We start from the raw sequence: 27953 nt of genomic DNA on the forward strand, positions 1-27953 counted from the left end.
CTACATACAAATGATCAAGTTTTAACTCAAAACAACAATTTTTTGCAACATTTAAGGTTGTTTTTCTACGTTTTGAAAATTTTGGATAAAACCTGAAATTTGTGTTTAATCATGAAATGCGAGAAGAATATAAACTATTGTATGGTGTATAAGGTATCATTTTAAAGATAGAAATATGTAGAATGCAACTAGCACATATTTGTACCTCTATCTATTAACAGCACCAAGTATTTCTATAAAAACCTAGCCCTACCCCAAAATCAAACATTCTCAGAAGGTGAACCCCCCCCCCCCCCCCAATTTTTTTTTTACTCCTACAAACAATAGCATTTGAGAAAAAATGTTCCTGTTGATATTAGTTCACCTTTTATAAGCCTTAAGAGTTGAAACACGGTTATTCTTGTCTTTATAAGTTTATCCTTAAGATTAAGATAAAAGCACAAAAAATAGGTAAATCTGTCATTATCTAGCATAAGTTATTTTTAACATCAATGTTAAAATTTAACGGTCATAAAAATTGTTATCTAATTAATTCATTGATAGTATTGAAAAAAAAGTAAAAACAATCATCACATACTTATCAAACTGCAAATAAAAAAGTGTATTGGATTGTAAATAAAACTTATCACACTTACCAAAAATAAAATGAAAATCAGTATATCAGAGCGTGTAAAAAAACTAAAAAGAAAATAAATCAAAATAATTTTTTTTTTTTTAGAAAAAGATTTATTTAGATTAAAAATTAAATAAAATAAATCACAATTATTATTCTTCCTCTGAAAAATTTGACAACTTAAAAAGAAACCAAAATAAGGTAAAATAAAACTTAAATAAATAAAAGAGATTTTAAAAAGTGTCATAAATTAGCAAAACAATTAAAAATATAAAGAATTTCAACAAAATAAATAAAACAACTTTCTTTCACTTCAACAATACCCCCTTGCATTGATAAAGAAGGGCAGTTCTTACATTCAGAAGGAATTTAACAACCAAGATATAGACCAAAATCAACTTTCTGAGTTAAGAAGAATGGGCTAGTTGAGAGGGAGTATAATCATGATATTTTACAGAGAAAATTGTTTTCTCATCAAATGTTCATTCATTTATTTCATGGAAAATAATTTGTATTTGTGACTTAAAAGATTAAGAAAAGTAAAGTATGGTTCTGTGTTCAGAAAATGTTTTTGTTATACCCCCAAACATATTTTCTTAACCACAGCAACTATTCCCCCCCCCCGTTTTTTCTTTTGTTCTAAAACATACTTTTATATAAATCCTAAAGAAAATCGAATGTTTCCTTTGATATTTAACATAAAAACCCCAAAATGTTCCGAATGGACATACTGATGTCCCATTGGTCAATTTTGTTTACCGGGTCGGGAGGATTTGCACCCGGCCTGCAGCAGCAGCAAAGTTCGATAACTCATACGAACAAAACATTGTGGCAAAAGTCATTCAAATATCCAATGATTTCCGCTGGCTGCTCTTGTTATTTTGTTGAAACCTTGGTTACCAATCGCTAGATGAAGGTCCAGGCTACCATAATCCGAGTGATCCCTGTTCGCGGCGAAGTGATATCACGGTAAAAAAACACTGTTTTGCAAATTTATATTTTTTACAGTGTGATCCCTATACTTTTTCAAAAGAGATCACTCAGTTTCAAAAACTAGACTATATTTCCTAAATTTTAAGCCATTAATGGTAAAAATTGGTCCAGTAATAGCCAGCGGATTTAATTCTGAACTTGGCACACTTGTTGACACATAAATCAACATGGCGGCCGAATTTTTGGAAACGACTTCACTTCGAACTCCATGCAATGGTAGGAATTTATATCTTATTACAAAATAATTACCAAAATAAGAAAATAGAAGTCTTAAACTTTATTTTGATATATTTCTATCCCCCAACTACGCTTATTTGATATTTTAATTTTAGTGTGAAAAACCCGAAAAAATGGGGTTTTTTGCTCCAACAGAACGTAATAAGCCTGTAAATGACCGTCGCCGACCTCCCTAGTGTGTGTGTGTGTGTGTGTACATAAACAAGTATAGTAGTGTCTTCCTTACCAGAAGTGGACACAAAACAGATGGAGTGTGAAAGCAAAACAAGGGTTGTTATGAGTGAGGGATCATGGTAGCAGTGTTACATATAGCTAGTGTTGTCCTGATGACCAATTGTAATCGAAAAGGCAACCCATTCCCAACAATCAAATATGAGATATCAACATTGATGATCATTTTCTAAACTGGAAGTGCAAGTTTTACTTTTATTTTCACTAAGAGAAAACAATAGTTCTATGTCATTTTATTGTTATCTATAACTTCTTACCAAGCATGCTATTCAAACATAATTGATTGCAAATGAATGATATCTGTTCAGTATTGAAGATAGTTAAATTGAAATGATATACTGAAAAAATAAAGATACAAAAATATTCAGAATAATATATTATTTTTTTATTAACATCAAATTACAGCTGATTTTTTTATTGGTTTATCCAATATTTGTCTGATAGTTCTGTAAAATTTCATCCAATATATTCTATAAATATGATGTGCTTTATTTGATCCAAATTTCCATGAATATTAGTTGTTGATTTCATAGAATAATCCGTCAACACAAACCATTTAGTTAGATCATTACAGTCGTATCTGTATCATTTAGTCATGGTCACTAATTGGAGATTATAACTGTTATTGATTATACAGATCTCGCTAGGTGATCTGATTGCTTATATGCAGTATTACATCTTCTTGATAAGTAGCAAAGTGTTTAAGAATAGTTTTTATTATTGCTAATAGCAAGTTTACAATAGTTGTATGAATCATATACAGATTGAACATTCCAACAAAAGTCAGGAAAGTGGTGGGCTGAACCTCAGATAAAGAACATGGAGTGGAAAACTTTTTCAAGACTTATCAGATGAAACTAGAAAATCCTTATATTTTCCTTCTTTGTTTGATCAAAACTTCAGGTTATTTTTATCAGACGTAGTCACCATCTTGTGCATCCATCTGTCCATTCGTCCTTTCATGTCTGGAGCATAACTTTGCCCAAAGTAAAGTAAGGATCATGAAGCTTGGTGTATACATTTGTCAAAGGAAATATGCAGTATACCCAATTCAGGGCCCTTGTCCTCTTAATTACATAGTTACTGCCCTTGGTTAAATTTTTGTGTCTGGAGCATTACTTTGCTTGCAATATAAGTAGGATAATGAAACTTTGTGTATACATTGATCCTACTAAGATAATGTGCAGTGTACAATATTTAGGGCCTGCAACTCCTTAATTACAGAGTTATTGCCCTTTGTCAAAATGTTGTGTTTAGAGCACAACTTTAAATTGCTTGCGTTTAAACTAGGATAATGAAACTTTGTAGATACATTGATCACACTAAGACAATGTGAGGTGTACCAAATTCAAAGCCATTGACCCGTCAATTAAAGAATTGTTGCACTTTGTTAAGATTTTGTTTCCAATAATGTTGTTTTCAGGAGTGTTTATCTGTTTAACTGATACTCTTGTTTTATATATAAAATTGATTTAAACATTTAGGGAAAAGAAGCTCATCATGTACTGGCATTGTTGACAAAATGTTTGAAATGCTTATTTCAGCTACTTGGTTATTATATTATATGGGTTCCAAACAAAAATAAGAAATATTGGTATTTTTCATCAATAACTTACAGACAACATAATGCATCAAGATCGTACTTAATTGATACAGATGCTTTCTCTTTTTTGCAGAGTTAAACTGTGAGTGCAAAGAAGGATTCAAATATATCACAAACTTTGGTGGAGATAATGTACAGTGTGAAAAATGTCCACTGAATCAGGTAAACAACAATATCAGATGTATAAATTATGTAATTAGTAGCATATTTTCAGCATTTTCAACCCCAAGAAGTACCTGCCCAAATTACAGAGGTTTATGTGGTACCTGATTTGTGGGTATGCATATTGATGTTTTTATGAATGAAAGATTTCCATTTGAGAAGACAGATATATAAAAGGCTGCGTGTTACACAATCCCTGGAAAGATAGAAAGGCTAAGTTCACTTTTCTATTTACACAGGCAAGGTCCCAGGATGGCTGGAGATGTGTTAGCTGTCCAACAGATGCAGTGTTTAATCCAGTCTCTCTCAAGTGTAATGCATGTCCAGACCTACCAGGTATGTTACTACAGTTATACCTGAGTAAACTAAAACCACTGGGATATTCCTACTATCATAGTAAAGCAATCTGAACATTCAACTTCTACGTACCAAACACATATTTTCCAAGTTTGTGTAGATTTTAAATGCTCAAAGTGTGATAGTATTACCTATGTACATTTTCAATGAAGATGATGTAAAGACTTACTCTTCTTTATTTTAGTTGAGCGTGAAATTGATGGAAGAATTGTGGAAACCGGACAAGTTTGTCGAGTGTGTACCAACTCAACATTCCGTGTCGGCAACAGGTAGAGTATTAGTGACAACTCACTGGAATTGGTGACAACTCAGTGGTATTGGTGACGATTCAGTGGTATTGGTGACGATTCATTGGTGTTGGTGACAGTTCATTGGTGTTGGTGACAACTCAGTGGTATCAGTGACAACTCAGTGCTATTGGTGTCAATTCAGTGGTATTAGTGTAAATTCAGTGGTATTGGGACAATTCAGTGTTATTGGTGTCAATTCAGTAGTATTGGTGACAACTCAGTGGTATTGGGGACAATTCAGTGGTATTGGGGACAACTCCTTAGTATCAGTAACAACTCAATGGTATCAGTGACATATCAGTTGTATCAGTGACAACTCAACAGTACCAGTGAAAACTCAGTAGTATCACTGACAACTCAATAGTACCAGTGACAACTCAATAGTATCACTGACAACTCAATAGTACCAGTGACAACTCAATAGTATCACTGACAACTCAATAGTACCAGTGATAACTCAATGCCAGAGTACCAGAGACAATTTAGTAGTATCAGTAATAGCTCAAAAGTGACAATGCAATAGTATTGGTGACAATTCAATATTGACAGTGGCAACTAAATAGTGAGAACTCAATTGTATTAGTGACAACTCAGTGATATCACTGATACATCAATATTATCAGTGACAACACGGTAGTATTGATCTTAATTTGACAATTAGGAGTTCTTCTTTCAGACTATAAAAATTCAGTGTTGAGCAGATCTTTATTTTAATCTTATTGAGAAACAGTTACTGTTTTCAACAAGTTAAGCTCAGGAAATCAGAATATCAGCTTTATATTGTTTGTTGTAGGTGTGAGCGCTGTACAGCATACCTGTCGCTTGATCCTTCTCTGACAAATTGTCAATGTCCTGTAACTAATCGGGTAAGAATGACTTTTATATCTTACCAATTCAGCCATCTTTATTGATAGTTAACAGTATCACTAGGTCGCTGTAACACATTACTGTAGTATTAATAGTTAACAGTATCATGAGGTCACTGTAACACGTTACTGTAATATTGATAGTTAACAATATCATGAGGTCGCTGTAACATGTTACTGTAATATTGATATTTAACGGTATCAAGAGGTCGCTGTAACACATATTGGTAGTTAACAGTATCATAAGGTCACTGTAACACATTACTGTAGTATTGATAGTTAACAGTATCATGAGGTCACTGGAACACATTACCGTAGTAATGATAGTTAACAGTATCATGAGGTCGCTGTAACACATATTGGTAGTTAACGGTGTCATGTGGTCACTGTAACACATTACCGTAGTATTGATAGTTAACAGTATCATAAGGTCACTGTAACAAATTACTGTAGTATTGATAGTTAACAGTATCATGAGGTCACTGGAACACATTACCGTAGTAATGATAGTTAACAGTATCATGAGGTCGCTGTAACACATATTGATAGTTAACGATATCAGGAGGTGGCTGTAACACATATTGATAGTTAACAGTATCATGAGGTCACTGTAACACATTACCATAGTATTGATAGTTAACAGTATCAAGAGGTCGCTGTAACACATATTGGTAGTTAACAGTATCATGAGGTCACTGTAACACATTACCATAGTATTGATAGTTAACGGTATCATGAGGTCACTGTAACACATTACCATAGTATTGATAGTTAACAGTATCATGAGGTCACTGTAACACATTACTGTAGTATTGATAGTTAACAATATCATGAGGTCACTGTAACATATTACTCTAGTCAAGAGTGGTCTTACCCTGCCCAACACTCCTTATAGATCAGTATCTGTTACAGTTTGGGTAGTGTCAACTAAAAAGAAGGTGTTTTTTCACCAATCCAGAGTGCTTCTAGATTTCTGCAATAAAACACCTATTTAAAAGCGTTTAAGATTACATTCTACATTTTTCTCCAAATTGTTTTTTTTATGCTTTATGAAAAAATTATATGGTTGAAAAAATGGTTGGAAAATGAAAATAGAACCATAAATAGGTGGAAATAAGGAAACAATGTTAGAAAAATGTAATAAATGATGAAAAAATATTTCAGGATAATTTAGGGGTTTGGAAAAGCACTCGTCCAGTCGTCATGGACGAGTGAAAATTGTCTCGGACAACCAGACTTATCTTTGCCAGTCGTCCGTTGGACGAGTACTTTTTTCCAATGAAATTAATATTACTAAAAATGTAAAGAAAATTTGAAACAAAGAAACATGTTTACGGTACTTCGAAAACAAAATATTCCAGTCTGCACTCTAACTTTTGATTACACCGGAACTCCCATGAAGTCAAATATAGCATTTGAAGTACGTTAGTCATTTTACCACGGTCGTACTAATGTCAGGTGCTCTCGGGCGGTACCAACATGTACCGGTCTGTATTTAACAGCACCTAGTCAGTAGGATATAAACAAACTCTACAGATAGGCCTAAGTAGCACACAATGTCTGACGCAAAGCAGCAGGTGCTCTCGGGCGGTACCAACATGTACCGGTCTGTACTTAACAGCACCTAGTCAGTAGGATATAAACAAACTCTACAGATAGGCCTAAGTAGCACACAATGTCTGACGCAAAGCAGCAGTCACTGCATAGTTTTTTTCACTAAAACTTAAAATAAAAATAGAAAAAATGTCACATCCTCGCTGATTAAGTTGCCATTTCATGGCTGAATTTGGACGAGTAAATTTCCAATCCGGACAAGTAAAATTTTCAGTCCACTAGTCCTGTGCCTAATGGTTTAAAATATTTTTCCATACCGCTGATAATTATGTCCTGTCGTACACCAGGTGTGTTTAAAGATCTCTGCACAAATACATGTACAATTGACAATTACATTGTAAAAAGGTCTTTTTCAACTTTTGTCTTTCTGAATTGTTTGATATTAGGGGAGAAGTTAAAAAGAAACCCTCTTTGGTCCTTTTAGGCTCTGTCAGTTTTGAAGGATAATGGATCGTGGCTTAGAACTATTAATATTAATTGCTATCATGACATTTTAACATGAAAGCCATGGTTAAGATTCAATATAAGGTTCCATTCTTCATAATCCTTTTAGAACAACGGAAGTTTTAGGGGTAAATTGAATGATATTATAATTTTATCAGTATAGTTTATCAGTAGACATGATGAATTAAAGCACCGTAATTCATATTCAGTATTTTGGGAAAAGTTGAAAATATTTCATCATTTTTTTTTCTTAAATGATGTTTTGATATTTATGTTATTTTATTTACAGAAAGGAGGATTGTGTTTCGCCTCTACCATCACCCCTGACTTCAATGTACCTCTAACAGTAAGTCCCAAAGTCTAAATATGTCTTCTACAACTAAAGAAATGAAAGAAATTAATTTTTCCCTGAACTTGCTGACATGTTTAATGTAGTATTGAATTGTAGATATATTGATGAAAATTAGCACCCTGGTTAAATTTCTCTCTCTTAGTGTAACCAGCCCCATATTGTCGTATAACTTTCACTAACATTGATGTGTGGGTGTCTTCTCTAAGGTGTCGATTAGTTCTAAAGAAAATTTTTGTTGTTGAACAGAGTGGAGATGTGGCATCACTTTACTTAAGTGAGCATTTGGAGGCAGCTTACACCATGTGTCAGGTACAGTATTGTTATAGAGGAGTTATTGGACTTTATTATATTGATCCGATTTCTTAAAACTTTACCATAAGGTTGAAACAAAAGGGTGTTTTTTCACAGAAATCAATCAAATGGCCTGTATGAGTCTTTTATATGATATATTCTACCTCATCAAATTCTCATATCAATCAAAACAAAAGGCCATAAGTATTTAATAACATCTAAAACAAGAGAACTGAATGCTGATGATAGACTCCAATGTCATCTATATTGCGTCTTATTCCATACTTTTCAACACAGCATTTTTTATAAAACATTGTATTGCATTGTCATGCAACGTGGCAGACATGTGTCCAACAAATTTTATTTGCAGAAATTATGCGACATCACAGAACACTTCCATGAGTGTGCAATAAAATGTTTAATTACTGTCACAGAGTACAATTTGATGTGAAATAGAATAACATATGACTGGATGTTGACCAATTAGCATATGATACAAAACTGAAAATGTAACCAAACTTTTAATTTTTGCTTGCTTTTTGCAGATATCAAAAAAAAAAAATGAAAATAAAAACCCTCAACTATAATAGGATTCACAGCATACACTAATTCTGTTTAATTCTGTGGAGCACAAATTTCATGATCACCTGGTTTCAGCCACTTCAGGGACATTTAATATCAAGTTTGTCTATCAATTTGTATCAATGTATACAGGTATAACACATCTTTTTTGTTTTAATTTTTTGTAAAATGTTTGTTAGGTATTTGATTTCAGGTTGTCTGTAATAATTATGATTATAGTGAAATTCAGTCCCCTGAAAATATAAGTAACAAAGTACGTATTGTTTTAGGAGCTTCATTTAAAACATATTCTCATAAAAAACAGTTGAAGATGAAGTATATAGATGTGTATTAGACCAGGGTAGAGTCCAGGGGTCGGAAAGTCAGGGGGTCAGTTTATTATGTACAGAATGATGAAAAACCATTACAGGTAGTTGAGAGCTGTACTGCTAACAGGATTTATTACCAGGCATCACTGAATAAATATTGTGTTCTAAGATATCTTTCATTTATCACTGGTAAGGTTGAAGTGTTTGATAAGCAGATTTTTTTTGTAATTTTAGTCAAAACAAAATTCAACTGCCTGCATCATTCTGAGTAACCTGTGTGCCCTTACATGGTACGAGTTTGATGGGACAAATGCCAACCGAGCCTGTAACATGTACAAGGAGATAGAGGCAAACACGTAGGTATCCCCTCATTCAGTCTATCTTATACCAGCTCAGCAGAGGCTGTCAGTTATCTAATAGTTTAATCTCACCAGATGAAATGATCAGTTGTAATTTTTATAATAATCATCGGTGCCGTTTTATTTTCTTGTGTTTTAGCAGAAACAAGTCTTATTATGCCAGTTGCCAATAATATTCACTCTTGTACAAAGTCTAGATAAGCAAGATGTGTTAGATAATACTTACAAAAAGCACATAGAAATATTACTGCAGTAGAGAATGCATTCACTCTCTATGAATATTGAGTCACACAGTCAGCCATTTATGTAATAATCATTTATTGATTTTAATTGATTTCCCTTCCCTAGTATACAGGAAAACTGCCACTTAAGTGTAGCTTGATCCTGTTTTGCCCCTTTGCCTATAGACTTCAAACAAAATGTTTTATAAAGTTTTACTTTGAAACTAAAATGTATGTTTATGGCATAAAGGATGGATTTAATATTTGATGAAGATTAAGTTTTGTACAAAGTTTGAAGAAACATAGAACAAATGTTTCTCTGTATATCAGAAGCTGTTAAATGCTGATTGATTATTGATTTAATTGGTTATTGATTCTGACTAGTAAATAGTTCTGATTGGTTGTTTATTTTGATTGGTTGAGAGTTCTGATTGGTTATTGTGATTTCCTTATTGATGCTGATTAGGCCTGAGAGTTTGCCTATGCTGTACTATGAGGAAGGAAATGGGGACAGAATATTGGAAGACACGTCACAGACCACAGTGTACACCTTTAGTCCAGTGTCCTACCTTAACTTCTATGTGGCCCGTTATACAATTAATGGAGAATTCCTGGGTGTGTCACCGGTCACTGGCGGCCTTTTACAGCTCTGTACTGACACAACAAAACGACTAGACGCAGCTTACACATTTGGAACATATTACTCACAGTCGGTAAGTTGTAGCTATTTACTGGAAGAGCCCTTACTCCTAAACAAAACCTGAAGTCCTCGGGTGGGTAAGATGTTTTACTGGAATAGTCCTTACTCCTAAACAAAACCTGAAGTCCTCGGGTGGGTAAGATGTTTTACTGGAAGAGCCCTTACTCCTAAACAAAACCTGAAGTCCTCGGGTGGGTAAGATGTTTTACTGGAATAGTCCTTACTCCTAAACAAAACCTGAAGTCCTCGGGTGGGTAAGATGTTTTACTGGAATAGTCCTTACTCCTAAACAAAACCTGAAGTCCTCGGGTGGGTAAGATGTTTTACTGGAAGAGCCCTTACTCCTAAACAAAACCTGAAGTCCTCGGGTGGGTAAGATGTTTTACTGGAATAGTTTAAACAAAACCTGAAGTCCTCGGGTGGGGAATGGAATAGTCCTTACTCCTAAACAAAAGAAGTCCTCGGGTGGGTAAGATGTTTTTGGAAGAGCCCTTACTCCTAAACAAAACCTGAAGTCCTCGGGTGGGTAAGATGTTTTACTGGAATAGCCCTTACTCCTAAACAAAACCTGAAGTCCTCGGGTGGGTAAGATGTTTTACTGGAAGAGCCCTTACTCCTAAACAAAACCTGAAGTCCTCGGGTCCTAAACAAAACCTGAAGTCCTCGGGTGGGTAAGATGTTTTACTGGAAGAGCCCTTACTCCTAAACAAAACCTGAAGTCCTCGGGTGGGTAAGATGTTTTACTGGAATAGCCCTTACTCCTAAACAAAACCTGAAGTACTCGGGTGGGTAAGATGTTTTACTGGCAGAGCCCTTACTCCTAAACAAAACCTGAAGTCCTCGGGTGGGTAAGATGTTTTACTGGAAGAGCCCTTACTCCTAAACAAAACCTGAAGTCCTCGGGTGGGTAAGATGTTTTACTGGAAGAGCCCTTACTCCTAAACAAAACCAAAACCTGTCCTTACTCCTAAACAAAACCTGAAGTCCTCGGGTGGGTAAGATGTTTTACTGGAAGAGCCCTTACTCCTAAACAAAACCTGAAGTCCTCGGGTGGGTAAGATGTTTTACTGGAAGAGCCCTTACTCCTAAACAAAACCTGAAGTCCTCGGGTGGGTAAGATGTTTTACTGGAATAGTCCTTACTCCTAAACAAAACCTGAAGTCCTCGGGTGGGTAAGATGTTTTACTGGAAGAGCCCTTACTCCTAAACAAAACCTGAAGTCCTCGGGTGGGTAAGATGTTTTACTGGAATAGTCCTTACTCCTAAACAAAACCTGAAGTCCTCGGGTGGGTAAGATGTTTTACTGGAAGAGCCCTTACTCCTAAACAAAACCTGAAGTCCTCGGGTGGGTAAGATGTTTTACTGGAAGAGCCCTTACTCCTAAACAAAACCTGAAGTCCTCGGGTGGGTAAGATGTTTTACTGGAAGAGCCCTTACTCCTAAACAAAACCTGAAGTCCTCGGGTGGGTAAGATGTTTTACTGGAAGAGCCCTTACTCCTAAACAAAACCTGAAGTCCTCGGGTGGGTAAGATGTTTTACTGGAATAGTCCTTACTCCTAAACAAAACCTGAAGTCCTCGGGTGGGTAAGATGTTTTACTGGAAGAGCCCTTACTCCTAAACAAAACCTGAAGTCCTCGGGTGGGTAAGATGTTTTACTGGAAGAGCCCTTACTCCTAAACAAAACCTGAAGTCCTCGGGTGGGTAAGATGTTTTACTGGAATAGTCCTTACTCCTAAACAAAAGAAGTCCCGGGTGGGTAAGATGTTTTACTGGAAGAGCCCTTACAAATAAACAAAACCTGAAGTCCTCGGGTGGGTAAGATGTTTTACTGGAAGAGCCCTTACTCCTAAACAAAACCTGAAGTCCTCGGGTGGGTAAGATGTTTTACTGGAAGAGCCCTTACTCCTAAACAAAACCTGAAGTCCTCGGGTGGGTAAGATGTTTTACTGGAAGAGCCCTTACTCCTAAACAAAACCTGAAGTCCTCGGGTGGGTAAGATGTTTTACTGGAAGAGCCCTTACTCCTAAACAAAACCTGAAGTCCTCGGGTGGGTAAGATGTTTTACTGGAAGAGCCCTTACTCTAAACAAAACAAAACCTGAAGTCCTGAAGTCCTCGGGTGGGTAAGATGTTTTACTGGAAGAGCCCTTACTCCTAAACAAAACCTGAAGTCCTCGGGTGGGTAAGATGTTTTACTGGAAGAGTCCTTACTCCTAAACAAAACCTGAAGTCCTCGGGTGGGTAAGATGTTTTACTGGAAGAGCCCTTACTCCTAAACAAAACCTGAAGTCCTAGGATGGGTAAGATGTTTTACTGGAATAGTCCTTACTCCTAAACAAAACCTGAAGTCCTCGGGTGGGTAAGATGTTTTACTGGAAGAGCCCTTACTCCTAAACAAAACCTGAAGTCCTCGGGTGGGTAAGATGTTTTACTGGAAGAGCCCTTACTCCTAAACAAAACCTGAAGTCCTCGGGTGGGTAAGATGTTTTACTGGAAGAGCCCTTACTCCTAAACAAAACCTGAAGTCCTCGGGTGGGTAAGATGTTTTACTGGAAGAGCCCTTACTCCTAAACAAAACCTGAATAAGATGTTTTACTGGAAGAGCCCTTACTCCTAAACAAAACCTGAAGTCCTCGGGTGGGTAAGATGTTTTACTGGAATAGTCCTTACTCCTAAACAAAACCTGAAGTCCTCGGGTGGGTAAGATGTTTTACTGGAAGAGCCCTTACTCCTAAACAAAACCTGAAGTCCTCGGGTGGGTAAGATGTTTTACTGGAAGAGCCCTTACTCCTAAACAAAACCTGAAGTCCTCGGGTGGGTAAGATGTTTTACTGGAAGAGCCCTTACTCCTAAACAAAACCTGAAGTCCTCGGGTGGGTAAGATGTTTTACTGGAAGAGCCCTTACTCCTAAACAAAACCTGAAGTCCTCGGGTGGGTAAGATGTTTTACTGGAAGAGCCCTTACTCCTAAACAAAACCTGAAGTCCTCGGGTGGGTAAGATGTTTTACTGGAAGAGCCCTTACTCCTAAACAAAACCTGAAGTCCTCGGGTGGGTAAGATGTTTTACTGGAAGAGCCCTTACTCCTAAACAAAACCTGAAGTCCTCGGGTGGGTAAGATGTTTTACTGGAAGAGCCCTTACTCCTAAACAAAACCTGAAGTCCTCGGGTGGGTAAGATGTTTTACTGGAATAGCCCTTACTCCTAAACAAAACCTGAAGTCCTCGGGTGGGTAAGATGTTTTACTGGAAGAGCCCTTACTCCTAAACAAAACCTGGAGTCCAAGGGAGAGTTAGATGTTTTACTGGAATAGCCATTAGCTCTAGATAAAACCTGAAGTCCTAGGGTGAATCAGATGTTTTACTGGAATAGCCATTAGCTCTAGATAAAACCTGAAGTCCTCGGGTGGGTAAGATGTTTTACTGGAAGAGCCCTTACTCCTAAACAAAACCTGAAGTCCTCGGGTGGGTAAGATGTTTTACTGGAAGAGCCCTTACTCCTAAACAAAACCTGAAGTCCTCGGGTGGGTAAGATGTTTTACTGGAAGAGCCCTTACTCCTAAACAAAACCTGAAGTCCTCGGGTGGGTAAGATGTTTTACTGGAAGAGCCCTTACTCCTAAACAAAACCTGAAGTCCTCGGGTGGGTAAGATGTTTTACTGGAAGAGCCCTTACTCCTAAACAAAACCTGAAGTCCTCGGGTGGGTAAGATGTTTTACTGGAAGAGCCCTTACTCCTAAACAAAACCTGAAGTCCCTTACTCCTAAACAAAACCTGAAGTCCTCGGGTGGGTAAGATGTTTTACTGGAAGAGCCCTTACTCCTAAACAAAACCTGAAGTCCTCGGGTGGGTAAGATGTTTTACTGGAATAGTCCTTACTCCTAAACAAAACCTGAAGTCCTCGGGTGGGTAAGATGTTTTACTGGAAGAGCCCTTACTCCTAAACAAAACCTGAAGTCCTCGGGTGGGTAAGATGTTTTACTGGAAGAGCCCTTACTCCTAAACAAAACCTGAAGTCCTCGGGTGGGTAAGATGTTTTACTGGAATAGACCTTACTCCTAAACAAAACCTGAAGTCCTCGGGTGGGTAAGATGTTTTACTGGCAGAGCCCTTACTCCTAAACAAAACCTGAAGTCCAAGGGTGGGTAAGATGTTTTACTGGCAGAGCCCTTACTCCTAAACAAAACCTGAAGTCCTCGGGTGGGTAAGATGTTTTACTGGAAGAGCCCTTACTCCTAAACAAAACCTGAAGTCCTCGGGTGGGTAAGATGTTTTACTGGAAGAGCCCTTACTCCTAAACAAAACCTGAAGTCCTCGGGTGGGTAAGATGTTTTACTGGCAGAGTCCTTACTCCTAAACAAAACCTGAAGTCCTCGGGTGGGTAAGATGTTTTACTGGAAGAGCCCTTACTCCTAAACAAAACCTGAAGTCCTCGGGTGGGTAAGATGTTTTACTGGAATAGCCCTTACTCCTAAACAAAACCTGAAGTCCTCCTGGAAGAGCCCTTACTCCTAAACAAAACCTGAAGTCCTCGGGTGGGTAAGATGTTTTACTGGAATAGCCCTTACTCCTAAACAAAACCTGAAGTCCTCGGGTGGGTAAGATGTTTTACTGGAAGAGCCCTTACTCCTAAACAAAACCTGAAGTCCTCGGGTGGGTAAGATGTTTTACTGGAAGAGCCCTTACTCCTAAACAAAACCTGAAGTCCTCGGGTGGGTAAGATGTTTTACTGGAAGAGCCCTTACTCCTAAACAAAACCTGAAGTCCTCGGGTGGGTAAGATGTTTTACTGGAATAGTCCTTACTCCTAAACAAAACCTGAAGTCCTCGGGTGGGTAAGATGTTTTACTGGCAGAGCCCTTACTCCTAAACAAAACCTGAAGTCCTCGGGTGGGTAAGATGTTTTACTGGAAGAGCCCTTACTCCTAAACAAAAACCTGAAGTCCTCGGGTGGGTAAGATGTTTTACTGGAATAGTCCTTACTCCTAAACAAAACCTGAAGTCCTCGGGTGGGTAAGATGTTTTACTGGAATAGTCCTTACTCCTAAACAAAACCTGAAGTCCTCGGGTGGGTAAGATGTTTTACTGGAAGAGCCCTTACTCCTAAACAAAACCTGAAGTCCTCGGGTGGGTAAGATGTTTTACTGGAAGAGCCCTTACTCCTAAACAAAACCTGAAGTCCAAGGATGGGTAAGATGTTTTACTGGAATAGTCCTTACTCCTAAACAAAACCTGAAGTCCTCGGGTGGGTAAGATGTTTTACTGGAAGAGCCCTTACTCCTAAACAAAACCTGACCTTACTCCTAAACAAAAAGTCCTCGGGTGGGTAAGATGTTTTACTGGAAGAGTCCCCTTACTCCTAAACAAAACCTGAAGTCCTCGGGTGGGTAAGATGTTTTACTGGAAGAGCCCTTACTCCTAAACAAAACCTGAAGTCCTCGGGTGGGTAAGATGTTTTACTGGAAGAGCCCTTACTCCTAAACAAAACCTGAAGTCCTCGGGTGGGTAAGATGTTTTACTGGAAGAGCCCTTACTCCTATAAACAAAACCTGAAGTCCTCGGGTGGGTAAGATGTTTTACTGGAATAGTCCTTACTCCTAAACAAAACCTGAAGTCCTCGGGTGGGTAAGATGTTTTACTGGCAGAGCCCTTACTCCTAAACAAAACCTGAAGTCCTCGGGTGGGTAAGATGTTTTACTGGAAGAGCCCTTACTCCTAAACAAAACCTGAAGTCCTCGGGTGGGTAAGATGTTTTACTGGCAGAGCCCTTACTCCTAAACAAAACCTGAAGTCCTCGGGTGGGTAAGATCCTCACATCTGTGTACTTTACAAGTCCGATCCTTGAAAGCTTGAAATCTCTTGCAGGTTGTTGACAGGTTTTGATTTAAAGAATAAATTAAGCCAATTTTTTATACTTCTTAACCAACAACTAGACCTGAAGTTTACGAGAAATGATGCAGAACAGATGTATAGAACTCCTTTGAGAATACTAAACTATGTTAGCAGTGGTAGCTCAGTTAATACAGGTAAGTACAAGGATTCTCAGATATCTTTACTTTTCCTAAATAGAATTGTCATTGTGGACAATAATAATACATCTTGTTGGGTTCTGTCTCATGCCAAATCATATTATATCATAAAATAATCTCAGTAGATTTTATGTTGATATGAACCCCATAGTATTGTAACACCAAGTTGTTCATCTTATCATAATAAGGTTGTCAAGTTTAAATGGTCAAAGGTCACATTTGACAACTTTGGATTGAGAAAACAGTTGATAAACCTTTTAAATATTTTGTAGGATCTGATGCTCAGGACTGGCAGCTGGTGAGGCGATTCTTCTTGGTGGACAATGTAGCCTCAGGACCAGGTAACTAACTTTGTATGTAGTGTACCATCACAGCACCTGTGTATCATACACATCATTGTAATGTTTCATATTCAAATGGAAAAGTTAAAGAATTTTCGTGAGTTTTGTGAAAACATGGGTGATAAAAATGTGAAAACATGGGTGATAAAAATGTATGTGTAGCAGTTGGCATTTCCTGTTTTACTTGAGTGTCGTTTGATAATCAAATCATTATTATTTGTGTATCATTTGATGATAAAATCAATTTCACTTGAGTGGCCGTTCATCATTACATGGTGTATGTGCTTAAATGAATGTGAGTTTTTATGCTCCCCAAAGGAAAAGCATATGATCCCTGCCTTGTCCATCTGTTTGTCTGTTCATCCATCCGTACCTCTTAATTTTGTCCAGAGCATATCACAAAACTATCATCATGAAATTTCATAGGTAGATAGATTTCAATAAGAAGAAATGCAGTGTATACTAACCATAACTCTATTTTTCATAATTTAGTTGAAACTTGGTGTATACATTGGTCATACGGAGAGAATGTACAGTATACCTAATTCAGGGCCTGCAACTTCTTAATTACAGAACTATTGCCATTTGATAAAATTTTTGTGCCCAATTAAGTCATTTTCAGGGAGCGTTGATTAATTTCACTGATACTTGTTTTTTTGACTGCATACTGTGATGTTCAAACAATCAGAAGGACATTATTGTATCAAATTTCTGAATATCCTATAACCCTTGTTTGAATTGTTAGATTTTTCCCTTTCTTTACAAATGTATATTTTTCCAAGATTAATTCATACAGTTGTTTATGATATTAAATAAAAGCTTCATCTCTTGTACAAAAAAATCTACAAATAAAGAAGGCGACAAGCATGTATTGATCGACTTCAATAGACAAAAAAGAATTCATGACATTGTTAGTTTTTGTCATTACTGCATCAATGGTACAATTAAACTGCTGTACACGTTAATTTTATATGGTTGATGATTATTTATTTTTTTGTGACAGTTTCTCCACCAGAGTATGTGAGATATGTGAAGAGTATCGAGATAATTGTTCGACTGACAGAAACAGGAGATGGTACTATATACCCGCCCTACTTCAACATTGAGTATGATCAAGTCTCCCTTACAAGTGCGAACGAAGGGGCAACTATTTCTGTAAGTACAAATTTAACATTACATTTAATTTTGACTGTTTTGATATGAAAATCTATGAGTTCACTGTACAAAGATTCTACTACTTGAGCAGGGAATAGTTTGCTGGAATCCAGTAATAGAATACCACATATCACTTTCAAAAATTCACCAGAGATTATACCCTCTCTCAGTAAGGAAATCAAACATTAAATTGCTTTCATGTGTGTCTTCCTGTTTGTCAGTAGCAAAAATCCCAAGAATAAGATAAATACTTAAACCTTCAACTGATTTTGTTTTATGTGCACCATAGTATCATATCATCAAGTTCTGCACATGAAGATTCTGGTGGTCATTGGTCAAGGTTGAAGGGTCAAAGGTCACATTTGACTACTTTTGAAATATAAGCTATTTACAACTTTGATGTAGAATCTGGATCTTTACTTGATTAGATATCAGCGCTCATTGATGAAGGTTAAACAGTCAGATGTCACACTTTACACGTTTAGAAACACATTGTTTTTCTTTAAGTTTTTGTATGAATTTGGTATTAAGTAATGATATATACTTTCTGTATTTATTTGTTTATTATGTATTAAATTTTATTTTAACAGCCAACCTTCACCGTCACATACTGGATGACTCAGATCAAATTTCGGCGAGACTTTCAGATTGCTACAGGCACCCTGTCCACACTTGGTGTACTATATGCAGGGTACAGAGCCTGGGTTTGGTCCAAAAGAGCCGGCAAACTTGCCATAGATTTTGGAACTATCCTCAATTTTATCTTCTTTGCAGCTGGGTCTCTTGCAAATGTCTTCTTCATCATCTCATTTGGCATTGCTTTTTACTTCCTTGTCTTCTACAAGGTTCGTATAGATGTATAAATAGGAGTGGATGTGTTTATAAAAAAGAACATCTATGCTAAATTCCATGAGGTCATCACACATATTAATTTCCACAATTTTCATTGGCTTGAATTGATTAGAAAATATATGTGTGTATGGAGGTCTTTGATAAGCTTGAATTGGATGAAATAATGTATAAGGTTTTTTTTGTATGTGATGCGTTTTTATGAATTAATTTATACATTTGTATTATATACAATGTGTTTATTTATTATGTTTAAAAGTTCTTTTTTAATGACTATTTATAAGATTGATTGTTGTTTTGTGTCATCAGGACCAGGATGTTTTATTCCTATTTCATCTGCGTGACTTGGCAGAAGAGGAATGGTTGGCATTGTTTGGTTCAGCATTTGCTTTGAAAGCCTTACAGATAGTGCACCTGATTGTCATCCAATGCACAGCTGATGTATTCTTTATTGACTGGGAGCGCCCAAGGGGTGCAGGACAGGTCACAGACAGCAAAAAACCCACAGGCAGTGTATCAATATGGCGCACCTACTTTGTAGCTAATGAATGGAATGAAATTCAGACTACCAGAAAAGTGAACCATATTTTCCAGATTTTTGCAGTAGTGTTTTTCCTGTATGTTGTGGGTTTTGAAAATGTGGCTACAAAAGATCCCAATGGCAGTGTAATCAAGGACTCAACAGAGTATATGGCTGCCATGAGTACCATGTTCAGATATGGAATTGCTGGTTCTGTCTATCTCATTGTCGGTATGTATACAGCGAAATGTACTAAGAGTTTTATTTTAGGTTAATGCAAACAGCAAAGTGAATCCAGTTAAATATGGATTGAAATGTATACAGGTTATAGGTCATCTCTTAAGTTAAGATGCATACCACCTTATGTTACTAGTAAAGTAGCATATTTCCTAAAGTATATTAATATACTGTAAGATAGCATACCCCCCTAAATATAATGGTAAGGTCACACATATTCCCTTAAGTATAGCAAATAATAATATGGTATAACAGTAAGGTAGCATATCCTCATAAGAATAACAGAAAAGTGACATATCCCCTTAATAAAGTTAATAAAGTTAAACACTAAGGTAGCATACCTCTTTAAGTATAATAGTAAGGTAGTATACTACCTTAAGTATAACACTAAGGTAGCTTACCTCCTTAAGTATAATAGTAAGGTAGTATACTACCTTAAGTGTAACAATAAGGTAGTATAACAAAAAGGTAAGCAGGTATCTTTATGCCTCCTTTCACATGGAATCTCACACCTTTGATCTGTGTTCTCATTGTCACCCATGAAAAGTTTTGCATAGATATTATTTCCTGATTAAGATCTATCTGAATATAAGATGTGCTGTTGAAAGAGTTTACTCTGTATCTTTGTTGTTATGAACAGGAGTGGTGCAGTGGATATTCTTTACATTTATTTACGAGCGGTTTGTAGAGGACGCAATTCGCCAGTTTGTAGACTTGTGTTCTATGAGTAACATCAGTGTGTTTGTGATGGCCCATGCCCAGTTTGGATACTACATTCATGGCCGATCTGTCCACGGTCGAGCTGACACCAACATGAAGGAGATGTTCGAGATGATGAAGAGAGAGGAGGTTTGTCAATGGCTTATTGATCATATGATTAAATGATTTAAAAACTGGTCTCTCTCTTTTTGACTGTGTCTCTGTGTCTGTGACCCTGTCTTAGTGTCTGTGACTGTGTTTTTGTGTTTGTGACCATGTCTTGGTGTCTGTGACCATGTCTTCATGTCTCTTACTGTGTCTCTATGACCTGTCTTTGTGATTGTGTCTGTGGACTTGTTATGGTGTCAGAGAAATTGTAATGATGTCTTTGACCTTGTCTCATTGTCTGTAACTATTTTTAAGCTCCATGAAAAATTCAAGGCCTGCAACTCCTGAATAACAGAGTTAGAGCACTTTGTTAAAAGTTTATGTCTGTATCATAACTTTGATTTCATTGAACTAGGATAATGTAGTTTGATTTATACATTGTTCATACTTAAAGGATGTACACCGTATGAGATTCATTACCTCAAACCGAATTATTGCTCTTTCTTAAAATGTTATGTCAAATGTTTTGTTTTCAAGAGGCAATCATCAGTTTCACTAACACTCTGGTCAGGAGTTGGACTCCAAAAGATTTTCTCCAGTATCCATTAATTGTATTTTACTGGTGGAAGTTTTGTATTGTTTCCATGACCCCCATGACCCCAGTGATCATTAGAAATCTTCCCTTTGACTGTAACCTATATTATGACCTTGACTCTGATGTTTTGCAGGAAGATCTATGTGGTCAGAGAGGTTTGGTGCCGAACACTGACAACCAGACATTTATGATGTCACTGCCACGAAAACTGCGTCTGAAGTACGAACAGGTGATGCTACCTGTCGCATTAGAGGTAAAGTTATGTTGATTATGCCAAGGTCTTTCAATAAAATCATCTCTTTTAGTGAAGTTTTCTGAAATTCTTTCATTTCATACGATCAGTAGGATATTGGTTAAACAATCAGTAGGATATTGGTTAAACAATCAGTAGGATATTGAATAAGTAATCAGTAGGATATTGAATAAGTAATCAGTAGGATATTGATTAAACAATCAGTAGGATATTGAATAAGGATATTGAATAGTAGGATATTGAATAAGTAATCAGTAGGATATTGAATAAGTAATCAGTAGGATATTGGTTAAACAATCAGTAGGATATTGGTTAAACAATCAGTAGGATATTGGTTAAACAATCAGTAGGATATTGAATAAGTAATCAGTAGGATATTGAATAAACAATCAGTAGGATATTGGTTAAACAATCAGTAGGATATTGATTAAACAATCAGTAGGATATTGGTTAAACAATCAGTAGGATATTAGTTAAACAATCAGTAGGATATTGGTTAAACAATCAGTAGGATATTGATTAAACAATCAGTAGGATATTGATTAAACAATCAGTAGGATATTGAATAAGTAATCAGTAGGATATTGATTAAACAATCAGTAGGATATTGCATATAGCCTAATCAGTAGGATATTGTTAAACAATTTATTTCATAATTCAGTAGGATATTGGTTAAACAATCAGTAGGATATTGATTAAACAATATATTATATATAGGATATAAGTTAAACAATCAGTAGGATACTTAAACCATGATATTGAATAAGTAATCAGTAGGATATTGGTAAACCTTATTTAAACAATCAGTGGATATTGATAGTAAACAATCATATTGGTTAAAAATACATTGGTTAAACATGTAATTGATTAAACAATCAGTAGGATATTGAATAAGTACACACAGGATATTAGGATTACAAAACAATCAGTAGGATATTGATTAAACAATCAAGGATATTGAATAAGTAATATTTTAAACATCAGTATATTGAATAAGTAATCAGTAGGATATTGGTTAAACAATCAGTAGGATATTGCTATTGATTAAACAATCAGTAGGATATTGTTAAACAATCAGTTAAACAGGATCAGTAGGATATTGGTTAAACAATCAGTAGGATATTTAAGTTAAACAATCAGTAGTTAAAAGATCAGTAGGATATTGGAATAACAAGATTTGTTTGTATTGTTAATCAGTAGGATATTGGTTAAACAATCAGTAGGATATTGGTTAAACAATCAGTAGGATATTGAATAGGATATTGAGTAGGTATTTTAAACAATCATCAGTAGGATATTGTTTATTAAACCAAGTAATCAGTAGGATATTGGTTAAACAATTAGGATATTGGTTAAACAATCAGTAGGATATTGAATAAGTAATCAGTAGGATATTGGTTAAACAATCAGTAGGATATTGGTTAAACAATCAGTAGGATATTGGAATAAGTAATCAGTAGGATATTGGTTAAACAATAAGTAATCAGTAATCAGTAGGATATTGATTAAACAATCAGAGGATATTCAGTAGGATATTGGTTAAACAATCAGTAGGATATTGGTTAAACAATCAGTAGGATATTGGTGGTTAAACAATCAGTAGGATATTGGTTAAACAATCAGTAGGATATTGATTAAACAATCAGTAGGATATTGGTAAACAATCAGTAACAATCAGTAGGATATTGAATAATTAAACAATCAGTAGGATATTGGTTAAACAATCAGTAGGATATTGTTAAACAATCAGTAGGATATTGAAAAGTAGGATATTGAATAAGTAATCAGTAGGATATTGGTTAAACAATCAGTAGGATATTGGTTAAACAATAGTAGGATATTGGTTAAACAATCAGTAGGATATTGGTTAAACAATCAGTAGGATATTAGGATATTAAACAATCAGTAGGATATTGAATATCAGTAGGATATTGGTTAAACAATCAGTAGGATATTGGTTAATCAGTAGGATATTGGTTAAACAAGTAGGATATTGGTTAAACAATCAGTAGGATATTGATTAAACAATCAGTAGGATTAAACAATTAGGATATTGGTTAAACAATCAGTAGGATATTGGTTAAACAATCAGTAGGATATTGATATTATTGTTAAACAATCAGTAGGATATTGGTTAAACAGTAGGATATTGAGGATATTATCAGTAGGATATTGAATAAACAATCAGTAGGATATTGGTTAAACAATCAGTAGGATATTAAGTTAAACAATCAGTAGGATATTGGTTAAACAATCAGAATAAGTAATCAGTAGGATATTGGTTAAACAATCATATTGATATTGGTTAAACAATCAGTAGGATAGTAGGATATTGAATAAGTAATCAGTAGGATATTGGTTAAACAGTAGGATATTGAATAAGTAATCAGTAGGATATTGGTTAAACAATCAGTAGGATATTGGTTAAACAATCAGTAGGATATTGGTTAAACAATCAGTAGGATATTGGTTAAACAATCAGTAGGATATTGATTAAACAATCAGTAGGATATTGAATAAGTAATCAGTAGGATATTGGTTAAACAATCAGTAGGATATTGGTTAAACAATCAGTAGGATATTGGTTAAACAATCAGTAGGATATTGATTAAACAATCAGTAGGATATTGGTTAAACAATCAGTAGGATATTGATTAAACAATCAGTAGGATATTGATTAAACAATCAGTAGGATATTGGTTAAACAATCAGTAGGATATTGTTAAACAATCAGTAGGATATTAGGATTAAACAATCAGTAGGATATTGAATAAGTAATCAGTAGGATATTGGTTAAACAATCAGTAGGATATTGATTAAACAATCAGTAGGATATTGATCATAGGATATTGGTTAAACAATCAGTAGGATATTGAATAAGTAATCAGTAGGATATTGGTTAAACAATCAGTAGGATATTGATTAAACAATCAGTAGGATATTGAATAAGTAATCAGTAGGATATTGGTTAAACAATCAGTAGGATATTGAATAAGTAATCAGTAGGATATTGGTTAAACAATCAGTAGGATATTGAATAAGTAATCAGTAGGATATTGGTTAAACAATCAGTAGGATATTGGTGGTTTACAAATCAGTAGGATATTGATTAAACAATCAGTAGGATATTGGTTAAACAATCAGTAGGATATTATTGATTAAACAATTAGGATATTGAATAAGTAACAATCAGTAGGATATTGGTTAAACAATCAGTAGGATATTGGTTAACAATCAGTAGGATATTGATTAAACAATCAGTAGGATATTGATTAAACAATCAGTAGGATATTGGTTAAACAATCAGTAGGATATTGGTTAAACAATCAGTAGGATATTGGTTAAACAATCAGTAGGATATTCAGTAGGATTAAACAATCAGTAGGATATTGTTAAACAATCAGTAGGATATTGGTTAAACAATCAGTAGGATATTGTTAAACAATCAGTAGGATATTGGTTAAACAATCAGTAGGATATTGATTAAACAATCAGACTTAGGATATTGAATGGAAAACAATATATTATATATAAGATATAAGAGAAATCCTACTTCCATGTAAAAAGTAAAGGATGAGTCCTTTTCTAAGGTACAGTGGCTGATAGTGTCATGGAATTGTGATTAAGAAATTACAGAAACATGTAATTGTCCTGAATTTTCAGGACACACAATACATGTACATGTAGTGATATACAAATGTATTCACCATTCTTTCGTTGGCTGACAAAAACATTTCTATCATAACTTTCATTATTTTCAGAATGCCGGTGCTGTTGGTGCACCAAAGGGAAAGAACACTGCAAATGAAAAACAGGTGGAAGCTTATGCAGTGATAAACAGATTCTTATCTGCATTTATAGATCACGTAAGTCACTAGTTCAAAAGATCATTGTAGGGGGATAAACAACTTCACTAATGCCATAAGGTACAGACAAGATTTGTTTGTTTGTTGTCTTTATCTCCCTGTCAACAGTCAGGGTCACTTTGAAATAGAGTTTCCTTGTAGCTGGTGACTGCCTCACTGTACAACATACAGGAGGCCCACCACATTGGGTAAAGTGTCTTTCTCAAGATATGTTAACTGGCCATTAACAACAAGTTTTTTTTTCATAATTGAAATGGTTCATCTGGCACAGAAGTATTCTACGATAAATCAATGCTTCTTTATCAGGTGTAGGAAACAACAGATAGAGCAAATTCATAAAAAATGTACAAACAAACTGAAAATCAGTATATTTCATTGTTACTCTCACAGAATACTGTAAAATCTGTCCTTTTTGAGGAGTTCACCCCCTCCCCCATCCCCCCAAAAAAAAATTACCCTAGAAAATACGATAAACAAAACCAAATTTTTTTTTAAGTTATTACAAATACATTCTTTCAGTAAAATCAGGAAAAGTGTGGACTGTGGAAAAAACAACCGAAGTATGAAAGAATTAAATCTCATTAAAATATTCATACTCATGTATACACCTATCTTGTTTCATATAGGGATTTTGAAAAGTTGTGACAGTCATCCAGGTAGTTTTAGAGAGGCACTACTGGCCCCATCTCACAACAACAGTTGAACATTCCTCGATCTCGGTCCCAATCCATGTCTGTTCTTTGTTCCACCTGGTTCATTTGTTACTACCATTTCAACTTTTTACCTGACAGCAGATAGAAATAAATAATGGATATCTGGCAGTGTTTACCTAGCATTAATCTTACGCCCGGTAATAAGCCCACCTATATAAATATATATTGACAATGTTGTTGTGATATTCAGTGCATTTGATAATATTTATTTACAATGTTTTATGTTGTTTTTACAGTCACTTAAGGATCTGGACTATGTTGTTAAGGACAAAACATTGATGGAGAGCATCATGGATACGGAGTTCTTTGATGCTTCAGAGAAGGGCATCTTTTATAATGGTAATTATTTGTTACCTCCCTTGTTAAACTACTTTTGTAATTATCGAGGGGCTTTCATTTTTTGGAGTAAAACAACATTGTGAAAAATAATGAAAATGAAGGAAACCATTGGTTATTCCACTATTTCCACAAAAGATTACAATGACAATAATGTGTCAAGCTTTTGGTGAACCAGTGAAGATTTTCATCTTCAGGAAAAATACATTAGTTTTGCTTCCACATGAAAAATTTAAAGTCAAAACAACAAAAACTCAAAAATACTAATAAATGGCCGATGTGAATCCCTTTGGATGTCCCTGAACACATATGTTTGTTTTCTAGATGATGGACATTCATTTGACAACTGTCTGTTCTACGGTAATGAAGGCACACTGTTGCTCTTTGATACTCTCCTTTTCTGTATCATTGATCTCATTGCTACCAACTTTGTCCTCGCTGGTGTCATCACGTATATAATTATAGAGGTAAGACACTCTCTTCTATTCTAGATTAACAAAGAGATATATATGAGGTATAACCATGGGCATATGTTACCATGGGTGTATGTTACCACAGAAACATATTGCCATCAAGATAAGTAACCTTTGTGATATCATTGAAGTATACCATACTGTTTATTTATTATTGTATATTTTGGTGAGTCAAATTTCATGGTTTCCCATCAGCATTTGATTTCATGGTTAAAAAGTACTTACAATATTCACCACTGCTAAGATAATAAGTTTTCTTAACTTTTTCTTAATCATTTCATGGACGTATGAATGTGTTAACATCCACAAAAACAAAACTTGCACAAAAACCATTGATTTTATAGTATCATAGTTTATTAGGTGCCTTATTAAATGTACAAATGATAAGGAAATGATTAGAAATACAACCACAATTAAAAATAACGAAACGAAACAAAATGCTGTTACAAATCACACAACATTGAACAAGATAATGTCAAAGATTAGGTGCTCACATGATGGAATTTGAGAAAGAAATAATTGAAAAATTTCATTTATTTTGTTCAACAGATCATTGCTATTATAAGGCGCAGTGGAGGGGAGAAGAACTTAGCCAAGAAAACTCTTGTAGATGAGAGGTTCCTTATATAAGCCAATCAGAAGCTTTGTTCTATCTTACTCCTGTCCAGTCTTGTCCATGGAAGTAGATACAGACTTCTAGAATTCCTGGCTATTGTGTGATGAAATGTGGACCAAGGCAACAGTTATTTCATACTGTATAAATTATTGGTCATTTGATGTTTCCAATATTGTGTATAAATACATTGTATACAAGTCTGGTTTACCATGGGGCAGCCATATTACATTTGAGAGGGCACGAACCAGTTAACCACTTTTGTCTGACAATAGTACAGTCTGGTTGGTTAACCTACATATGTATGTGAGTCTTCCAATAGAGGCAGATTTACAAGAACCAGTTATTGAACTACAGCATTTTACAAGTGACTAGTAGTGGACAGTAGGGCAGAGTGATTGTCTGACCTCCACAATCAACTAAAAACAGAGGAACCTTTAAATACACAGCACATTTTTCATTCCATGTTATTTATTTCTAAACATGTTTTATCATCATTTTGTAAATATACTAAGTTAATCCTATACTTAGTCCAGAGGGTCAACACAAACCTCTGACTTAAAGTCAGGAGGTGGGCTTATTACAGGACAATGAATATCATTTATTGGTGCAGTAGTTCTACTGATCAAGGATAGACCGAGCATATTACCAGACATGCTCTTTACCAGGCAAAGGCTTATAACCAGGCATTAACCTGTTACTGAACATGGACTTAGTACCAGACATGGACTTATTATTGGATAAATATGGCATATCCAAAATAGAACCATTGACTTTGACTTTAGTCCTCGGCCAAATGTCAAGATGTAGGTTGTGTGTTAGAATTACAGAATACCAGTAGTATTAGAGATGAAAAATAGAATTGGACAAAGTAATGATCCTTTTGTTAACACCTGAAGATTTCAAAGAATATCTCTTAGAGAAGCGTAACTCTTAAGTACTTTG

General features: G+C 35.4%; 1 protein-coding gene across 1 annotated transcript; it reads left to right on the forward strand.

Moving 5' to 3' along the window:
* The first annotated feature begins 1773 nt into the window (after positions 1–1773).
* On the forward strand, positions 1774–27126 carry LOC132560878 (meckelin-like). Its single transcript, XM_060225579.1, has 20 exons — positions 1774–1822; positions 3751–3839; positions 4079–4175; positions 4381–4465; positions 5280–5352; positions 7700–7756; positions 8009–8071; positions 9178–9299; positions 9990–10236; positions 16112–16247; positions 16523–16591; positions 17595–17746; positions 18337–18591; positions 18905–19346; positions 19993–20201; positions 20888–21007; positions 24769–24873; positions 25823–25925; positions 26247–26389; positions 26945–27126. The coding sequence occupies exons 1-20, from the start codon at positions 1774–1776 to the stop codon at positions 27023–27025; spliced, it is 2697 nt and encodes an 898-aa protein (XP_060081562.1). The 3' UTR covers positions 27026–27126.
* Positions 27127–27953: the final 827 nt, after the last annotated feature.

The sequence above is a fragment of the Ylistrum balloti genome, unplaced genomic scaffold, assembly GCF_031769215.1.
Source record: "Ylistrum balloti isolate Yb309-2 unplaced genomic scaffold, AGI_CSIRO_Ybal_v1 Utg371126, whole genome shotgun sequence".
Classification (NCBI taxonomy): Eukaryota; Metazoa; Mollusca; class Bivalvia; order Pectinida; family Pectinidae; genus Ylistrum; species Ylistrum balloti.

Coding starts and splice junctions, on each gene's coding strand:
- LOC132560878 (XM_060225579.1), top strand. CDS start 1,774: ATGGCGGCCGAATTTTTGGAAACGACTTCACTTCGAACTCCATGCAAT. Junction 9,300..9,989: donor AAGGAGATAGAGGCAAACAC/GTAGGTATCCCC, acceptor GATGCTGATTAG/GCCTGAGAGTTTGCCTATGC. Junction 17,747..18,336: donor ACGAAGGGGCAACTATTTCT/GTAAGTACAAAT, acceptor TTATTTTAACAG/CCAACCTTCACCGTCACATA.